General features: G+C 33.7%; 1 protein-coding gene across 1 annotated transcript; it reads left to right on the top strand.

Moving 5' to 3' along the window:
* Positions 1 to 2,702: 2,702 nt before the first annotated feature.
* Positions 2,703 to 7,556, top strand: LOC117910402 (probable transcription factor KAN2). The gene is made up of 6 exons (XM_034824474.1): positions 2,703 to 3,591; positions 3,716 to 3,792; positions 4,535 to 4,580; positions 4,707 to 4,866; positions 5,938 to 5,998; positions 6,988 to 7,556. Exons 1-6 carry the CDS (start codon positions 3,018 to 3,020, stop codon positions 7,093 to 7,095), a joined length of 1,026 nt encoding a protein of 341 aa, XP_034680365.1. The 5' UTR covers positions 2,703 to 3,017; the 3' UTR covers positions 7,096 to 7,556.
* The last annotated feature ends 1,352 nt before the right edge of the window (positions 7,557 to 8,908 follow it).

Here is an 8,908-nt window from a genome sequence, read left to right as displayed (position 1 = left end):
TTTCCCAAGATTTAAAAAAAAAAAAAAAAAAAAAAGAACCCTTTCTCAAAAAATGATAAACGTTTCAAATTAATATTTCTCTAAATTACTTTTTCCAAGAAATCAATTTAATCAATATGGTGACATGTTAGGTCTCAAGGTCCTTTCTTAAACTTTTGGTTTCGTATGCTCTCCTAGTGAACTCTTTTGCCTGCAAGCCTATTTTATGGGATATGAACAATTAGACTTAATTGGCAGGCCTATAATTAAGCAACAATTGCAGCATGAAAATAGTGTGTGAAATTTACTCAAGGGTGATTATTTTTATACCTAGAAAATTACCCTTGAACTTTCAACAAATTAATACTTATTCATGTACCAGTTGTCCTCAAACCCTCTAACATTTATTCATGTACAAGCCCTAACTTTCACTAAAATGGAGAGAACTTACCAAACTCAAAATTTATAGGCATTGTGCAAATTTGAATGCTCTTCCATAAATGAGATTCAGTATCAAGCATTTTTCTAGGTTTGAAATAATAGGTAGCTAACCCTAAAATCATGCATTTTATCTATATTTTCATGATACATACATGCACACCAATGTACTTACTGTACATCAATGGAGTATATTGGGAAATCTTGCTGTTTTAGAACCTCCTATAATGTCTAGGACTTCGAAGGGATCGTGCCTGGATATGTAACAATGTACCATGGCATGCCATTATTGAGCACATGGCCATTGCTGGCCTTTGAAGCATTGAGCTTGCGCGCAATCTTAAACTTTCATGAATGGAGTATATTTTGCAGATTTGTTACAGCAATCTGTCAACAAGCCAAAAGCAAGTTTTGATTCATGTATATATATATATATATATACATATACATATGCTTTCTCTTCCATTCATTTCATGTCTAGTAATATAGGTTACATCAAAGCAAACACCAAAGTAGTGATTTGGACATACCTTTTAGGGCCTCTTTGGATGGGTGGCATTTTTTGTGACAATACTGAAAGAAATAACAAGCTTTTGCATGTGCCCACTTCTAGGGCTTATGGCATTGCTTGAGGCCCCATCAAGCTTGAGGTGCGGTTAGTCGCTGTGCCGCTCCATGGGGACTCAGAAGTATGGGTGTGCAATACTTATTAATGGTGAAGAAGACATTATCTATGAATTTTGACAGAGAAAATGGCATTCAAGAATCTGTCTCTTCAACAAAAATGAAGAATTAATTTGAAGTGGTAGTGATCCTTTTGGATAATGGGATGGAATATATACATATATGGTCATATGAAAGGGAAGTTATGGTTCTTGTGATGATTTTTGTGAAAGGTGATGTAGGGCCATGGGATGATCATGATATGTTTTTTTTGTTTATAAGTTTTAAAAAGAAAAAATAAAAATAAAACTAAAATCAATCTTGAAGATGAATATTGAAATTAAGGTTCTTGATCATCCTGGTTGTTCTTGTCCCAACAACCACTTGTTTCTATTAGTAGTACTGATTGGCCTAAGAACCTCTCAAGCAGTAAAAACAAACAACTTCCAACCTTAGTTTTGATGTCTTATTTTCAAATTAGTATGTAACAAAATCAAATATATCCAAATGAAACTACGGTCTTTGTCAAGACGGCAAAACAAAAATAATGAAAAAGCATTGTTTTGATAAGGGTATTTCATTTTTTTTTCTTCATTTTTAAGGGAATTCGATAACGAGATATCATGCTAGCTAGACCCATATAATGTAAATACATACAAACTCAATGAAGCTTATATACTCAATGACAAATGGAATTAGTAATGATGACGCATTGATCATATCGAGTTTCAAAAGCCCAGTATTACTTTCCAAATTCTTTTTAAGCTCATTTATGAATTATGTCTTATTACCAACAAATAGAAGGATATGGTAATGTCCTTGCATTGAGTTTCAAAAACCTAACATTGTTTTCCAAGTTAATTTTGAGTTCATTTATACATTATGTCTTACCTTTGACAAATAGAAAGATGTGGAGATGCATTTACATTGAGTTTTAGAATCCTAACAACATTTTCTAGGTTTATTTTGATTAAGTTCATTTATGTATTATGTTTTTGTTAGAAAATATGATAAAAAAAATATAAAAATATGCCGGAGTTACTAGGCCATGGACTAGGGCAGCAATTTGATTCCTAGTCAAGGGTTGGCATCGGAGTCCGAGTTTAAAGCATGGTAATATGGTAACAAATAAAGGAATGTGGAGTGAAAGCGATATGGGACAAAAGGTACAAAAAAGATAGAGGAAAAATGGGAAGTGAAGGTGAAAAAAGAATTAGGGTTGGAATGATGAGAGTAATGTGTGATAAAAAAGGGGAAACGAAGAAAGGCAGAGCAGTGTAATTTAGGGTGCCATCAAGTCAAAACCCTAAAAATGGGGAATTAGGGTTTGGGGAAAGGAGCACCAACCAAACTTTAGAATTCAATGAAGAGAGGAAGGCATGGGAAGATGGTAAACATCCTAAAGTGGGTTGAGAGACAAACTCACACGTTAAAGCTTACACTAAAATTTTCCTTTCCTCGCCAAGGAAACAAGCAAAAAAGGAGTAAAAAGGAATCAAGTCTCAATTCAATTTCCTCTTTTTTCCTCTTTCTCTCCACCTCACGGTCCCTACCCCACGTCCACAATAAAGAAAGAAAGGAAAAAAAGACCATGTCTCTCCCTCTTTCTCTCTCCCCCATCTCTCTCTCCCCCTCACTCTCTCTCAAAATAGTGCCATTCCCCTCTATCTCTGTACCTCTCTCTCTCTCTCTCAAAATAGAGTGTCATTTTCTCACATATACTTCACACAAACAAGCAAGAGACTTAACTATTCACTTCTCACCTTTTCATCTCTCTCTTTCCATCTCTCTCTGCAACTACTCCCTCCCTTGATAAACTGTCTGAACAAAACCCAGAAATCTTACCAGAGAATTCATCACCAACACCACCAAAAACCCTCATACAAACAGCTTCACAACCAAACAAAGCCCAGAGAAGAAGGTAAGAGAAGAGAAGAATGGAGCTTTTTCCAGCACAACCTGATTTATCCCTCCAAATTAGCCCACCAAACACCAAACCCACATCAAGTTGGAGTAGAAGAGATCATCAAGAGGCGGATTTAGGGTTTTGGAGAAGTTCCATGGATTCCAACAAAGCCACTCCTTCTTCGCGAAAACCCGACACCGCCTCCGACCTCTCCCTCGCAAATCCAAAGGCCTTGGAGCCCTCCTCCAACCACATCCACCCACTCCACCCCAAGTATCACACACTCTTGGCTCCATCGCAACTACAACAGAAATATCATCATCATCAAGAAGGCCTTCACCAACAAATTGGCTTCCTTAGACCTATCAGAGGAATCCCCATATACCAAAGCACCCCTCCTTCATTCTCCTTCCCTCACCAACACTCATTGGACTCATCTCCATCTACAATATCCACCACCTGCTTCAACTCCAATGGCCTCCAGCGATCGCGATTCATATCAAGATTTCCCACCAAGAGAAGCATGAGGGCTCCCCGAATGCGGTGGACTACCACCCTACATGCCCGCTTCGTCCACGCCGTCGAGCTCCTCGGTGGCCATGAAAGTATGTTAAATTTCCCACTCTTTGTTTCCTTAATTGATTTTGATTCTCAGTCTCCCCTCCAAACAGTAGTTGGTGAATTACCCAGCTTGAAGAAAACCAAGAAATGATTGTTTTTGTGGTTTAGGAGCTACACCCAAGTCAGTTCTTGAGCTCATGGATGTGAAGGATCTCACTTTGGCTCATGTGAAATCCCATTTACAGGTAAGAAAAATGAAAAATCAGTTCACTCCAAATGGGAAGCTTCTTCAAATTTGGTGCAATTTCCATGGTATTTTATTTTATTTATTTTTTATTTATTTGTTTATTTATTTTGGGTGTGTATGTGTGAAGTTGAACTTGCATTTACAAATCCCAATGATTTTCTCTGTGGGAAATCTCCTCAAAGCCTTCACCACCCCTTCTCTCCTTTCTCTTTTCTTTAGATCTGATGGTCCTGCAACACAACTATCAGCTTTTTGCTTGGTAGAAGGAAGCCACCAAAAATAGAAAAGAAAAAAAAAATAGAAATTCAAAAAAAAAATACAAACCCCAAGGAATTCCCAGATTAAAATACCCAAAAAAAAAGTACAACACTGCCATCATTTCACAATGATTTTCTCCTTCTTCTTCTTCTCATCCTTCTTCATTGAGTTCTGCTAACCACACTCCCTTAACCATGGTTAACTGCATACATCCATATATGTACCCATATCTACATGCCCATAAATGCATTTATGCTGTGTATACTGTCTACATACCTCACAGATGGACTCAGATTGTAGACTTTTCTTAACAGTGTGTATACATGTACCTTCACTTTGTCAGTAGGCCACAATGCCTCTATAAAGCAACATATCCATATTTAATTTCCATCTCCTCAACCTTCATCTTTTAATTTGATGCTTAATCTTCATGATAATCCAATTTTTGTAATCATTTTTTATTTTTTATTTTATTTTTCTAGATGTATCGGACCATTAAAACCACCGACAGGCCTCCAGCTTCGTCAGGTAAGAGAATTATAGGGTTTGTAGGACCATTTTTGCTCCATTATTAGTAGAGCATGAATCCGTCCTATCTATTTTGAAGCTAACAAGACAGATAAATTTAATTTTCGAGGAATTATACTTTTGTAGGACAATTGGATGGATTAGAAGGGAGGTTAGCAGGCGAGCTTTCGGAGGACAACATGGTGGATATCGAGAAGAACCCGCAAAGATGTGAGCTTGTTCATCAGAGAAGACTGGGTTTTGATCAAGATTTGGACTCCTGCAGCCTCTGGAAAAATTCTTCAAGGTGAGATTTATACTATGTAGCTTCCAGATTAGTCACCTAGTTATTAGTATATTTTTTTCATGTAATACTTCCAACAAAAATTATTGGAAATGAAGACTTGGTTTCCATTTTCCACTAAAGTTGATATTTATTAATAGTTAAACCTTTTGTGAATATGGCATGTATGCTTAATATGTCCAATATTCCAATGATTACAAAAATTAATGGCTACAAAATTTATCATCTTGTGAAGTACAACTTTTTGTCTTTTTTTTTTTTCCATTGTTAGGATGGGGAATTAACCATTTATAAACTCATCAATTCCCTATGGTTGTCTATATATAATTTGTCGTGCATTGCATAGTAACATAGGATTTAGTTTTTTCTTCTTTTAAAACCACATTAAATTCTTACCAAAAGAAAATTAAGTATGGTCCAAAGCTATATATATATATATTTAAGTTGGCATTTGAGCTACACATATCACCTTTCAAGAAACTAATACAAGCCAAAAACAATAATGTGAGGCTTCTATGTTTGCTTATGGATACGAAAACGACACATTATATGCAAGTGTGATCACGAAAAAGCGATGCATTGTTTCTTTTTTTCTTTTTTGGTTTGTTGAAGTTCATGTGATGACCATTGAAAACTAGGTAGCTCCATTATTGAAGGATGAATATCAAGATTTATATTTGTAAAGAATGTTGTAGGGAACAATGAAGCCCTACAAAGCCCTAAAAATTCAACGAAATGATCCTTTGGGGCATAAAAAAGCAAAGCAAAATGAGGGCCATGATGTTGAAAAATTTTGGTTCAAAAGCTGAGTCATTTGAAGCTTCCTTGTTGTTTCTTGTTATGGATAATGGGCTATCACATGGGATATGGTGAGATCTTCATCTATATATATATATATATATATATATAAAAGCTAGCAATGGAGTTCTAAAGAAGTTATCAGTAAAAGATAGCTTTATTTTCTTAGTATATATGTATTTTATATTATGTTGCAGAGGGGCCTTTTCCTCTTCATGCATGGCCTTTACTGAGATAGAAAAAAATATTCTCTTCTTGTTGTTTCCTTTGTTGCAGGGATGATGCTTGGTTGCATGGAAAGCCTAGAGATTCTAGAGGAAGCACAACCCCTTTTGAGGTAGCTCTACTTGAAACTACTCATTTCTCTATATAAAGGAACTGCAGTGATAAGTGGTTGTTTGGCAATATATGCTTTTGTTTTTATCCTCAAACTTTAGATTTGTCCTAGTCTATGTTTCACCCAAACAAACCCCAATAATATTATTCCCTTTGGAATAAACCAAAATGAGGGCACTATAGTTCTATTACTTTCTTTATTAAGGATAACAACATGAGGAGGCAAAAGAGGATCCACTTTAAAAAATGTTATGCTTAATTTTGAAGCCTATCGTTATCCTCTTTTACCAATGTAATTAGCTTTTTAAGGGGCTTTTACCAATGTAATTAGCCTTTTAAGGGAAATTTTGAACATGGAATTAATTAACTATAGAAAACCAACATGAAATTAAATAACTAATCGAGTTGGCAATTGAGTTCTCTCCATTTCAATATACTGTTTTGATAGGATTTTATTTCTTGTTTTAACCAAAAGATAAAGTTTAAACTAAAGTTATGATTTTAAAACGACAATATCAGATTATATAAATATTCTTAAATATAGAATGACTTCCTGAATAAGATAAAACAAAGTTTTTACGAGAAGTAACATGTTTTTATTTTTATATTAAATTCTTTTAATGAAAATATCTATCTTAGAGCTTAATTTTTTCTTGAGATTAATAAAAACTTTTTGTCTTTTAAAATTATTTCAAACATAATTTCACTCGATTTCTTGAGATTAATAAAAACTTTTCGTCTTTTAGAATTATTTCAAATATAATTTCATTCAAAGGACAATCTTTTTATTTTAAAATAAAAGAGAAAAGTAATGAATCAAGTAACTTAAAATAGAAGTAATGTTACTCTAATTTAAAAAAGGAAAAAGAAAAGAAAAAAGGGAGACCCAAATTATTTCTTAAAAATCCCAAGCTATTTACCTATCCAACAATTATTTTGCCTTCATGATTTGATTTTTTTTTAATTTTAATATATTGTTTTATTTTGCAGGATACTGCAAGCCATGAAAGAGTAGTGATGGATGTGAACTCAACAAGCTTTTCAAGAATGAGCCCCAAGAAACCCAATTTGGAGTTCACTTTAGGGAGGTCACAATGAGCATATTTCCTAGGAACCCTAAGTACTCATTCCAAAATCATTATATTTATGATGTTTTGAAGAGAGTGATGGGAAATGGGAATCAGGTACCCTCTTAAAAATTGAAGAGAAAGAAAGAGAAAGAAGATGAAGAAAAGAAAAAGAAAAGAGAAGAAAGAAAAAGACAAGGAGACAAAAGAGACAGAAAGCAGATAAAGGAGTATCATTCTGTGACACCCAAATCATAATCTTATTATATTCATATATAGGTATATACATATATTTATATATATGAAATCTAATTGATTTTGTGTTTTTCTTTTCCATGGCACTTTAAGGGAGAGTGAAAGAGAAAAGAAAGAGAGAGAGAGAGAGAGAGAGAAAAGGAGATTGAACCTTGGTAATTGTGAATCTTCTGTTGTTTGGGCCCCCTTGTACCTAATACAACTTGTGAGTGTGTGACACCCATTATTTCATTTTCATTTTACACTAAGATGATGGTGGCATGCATCATCCCCATGGGTGAATATGAAATATAAAGTCACTTTACATGCTCATGAAAAAGATACAAAAGGCATAAAAATAAAATATAAAAAGTAGGTCTATATCACCTACTCTTGATTTTTTTTTTCTCTTTTTTTTTTTCCTTTCTTTAATATATGTGGGTTTAAAAAAAAAATGGTAATATTTTGTACCCATAAACTTGATCTTAAAGTCTTAAAATTTATATGGCTGTGATAGATTTGAAAAAATAAAAATCAAGGGTTAAGATTATTGGTCTAGCCAAAACTCATTGTAACAAGGCAAAAAGTAAGAGATTTATTTTTATGGGTGGAACTCAAATTTTAAATAAAGTCTTAAGAGATTTAATTTGATGGAAGGAAGTCAAAATTCAATGAAAGTGTAAAATAAATCACATTAAAAAATTCTAAGTAAATTCAGAACTTTTCATTTTATCAAACTCATAATGTTAATTCTAATTATTCATTACCCTAAATCCCTAGTTAAAGAGTTCAGTCATTCTACATTAATAATAAATACCTTTGTCTAATAATTTTATTTGAATATGTGTAAAATAAGAATGCGGATTAAAGTAAAAATAAATAAATTTAAATAATATAGTCGGAAACTTCGATGCTATATATATAGTCTAGGTAAAATTTGAAGTAGAACCCATGAAAAATGTTTAAATTTTGCACCAAAAGACAAAGTAGGATACCAAAAAGATGTGTCCCTTTTCTTTTAAGGAATGATCCCCAATCCCATTAGGCAAAAAGAATAGACCCATCAATGTTGAATGAGCACCACTTATTGGCCATAGATGTGAACCCAAATTATCTCACAAATATATACAACAATCATTTTCATCAACAATTGCTCTACTATTCATGGCTGCATTTTTTCCATGTCCTTATCTGCAGGCCTCTTTCCCTCTATGGGGTGTCACTACAATCACTAGGATATATGTGTGGCTCTCCTTGCATGGGACTTAGACTTTGGTTCTCTATTAATTAAGCTTCTATATTGGGTCCATTTTTTCGAGGGAAGCATCGTCTCTAATTTATTGTGATGTTTGAAAGGTGGATAGAATGTCATTCTTGATGTGCCATATATGAGTTACATGCAAACCAAGTATATGTATCAATAATAAATGTTCTCTTTTATTTCTTTTGGTGTTCAATTTGAATGAAAACTACTAGAAATAGTCCCACAAGATTGATAGTTGAAATTCAATGAATGAACTACTCCATAAACAAATTAACAAGAATTAATGATCTCGTTTTAGATTTGCAATTGTTTGTATCGATTCTTAGGGTATGTTTAGTTTTCAAAG

This window comes from Vitis riparia, unplaced genomic scaffold, assembly GCF_004353265.1.
Source record: "Vitis riparia cultivar Riparia Gloire de Montpellier isolate 1030 unplaced genomic scaffold, EGFV_Vit.rip_1.0 scaffold731_pilon_pilon, whole genome shotgun sequence".
Lineage (NCBI taxonomy): Eukaryota > Viridiplantae > Streptophyta > Magnoliopsida > Vitales > Vitaceae > Vitis > Vitis riparia.
The sequence above is the reverse complement of the archived record's forward strand: the minus strand, read 5'-3'. Positions and strand labels throughout refer to the sequence as shown.

What these genes read in the sequence shown, in the direction of transcription:
- LOC117910402 (XM_034824474.1), top strand. Translation starts at nt 3,018, where the DNA reads ATGGAGCTTTTTCCAGCACAACCTGATTTATCCCTCCAAATTAGCCCA. An exon ending in GCTCCTCGGTGGCCATGAAA is followed by an intron (nt 3,592 to 3,715) that starts GTATGTTAAATT and finishes TTTGTGGTTTAG; the next exon opens with GAGCTACACCCAAGTCAGTT. An exon ending in GAAGCACAACCCCTTTTGAG is followed by an intron (nt 5,999 to 6,987) that starts GTAGCTCTACTT and finishes TTTATTTTGCAG; the next exon opens with GATACTGCAAGCCATGAAAG.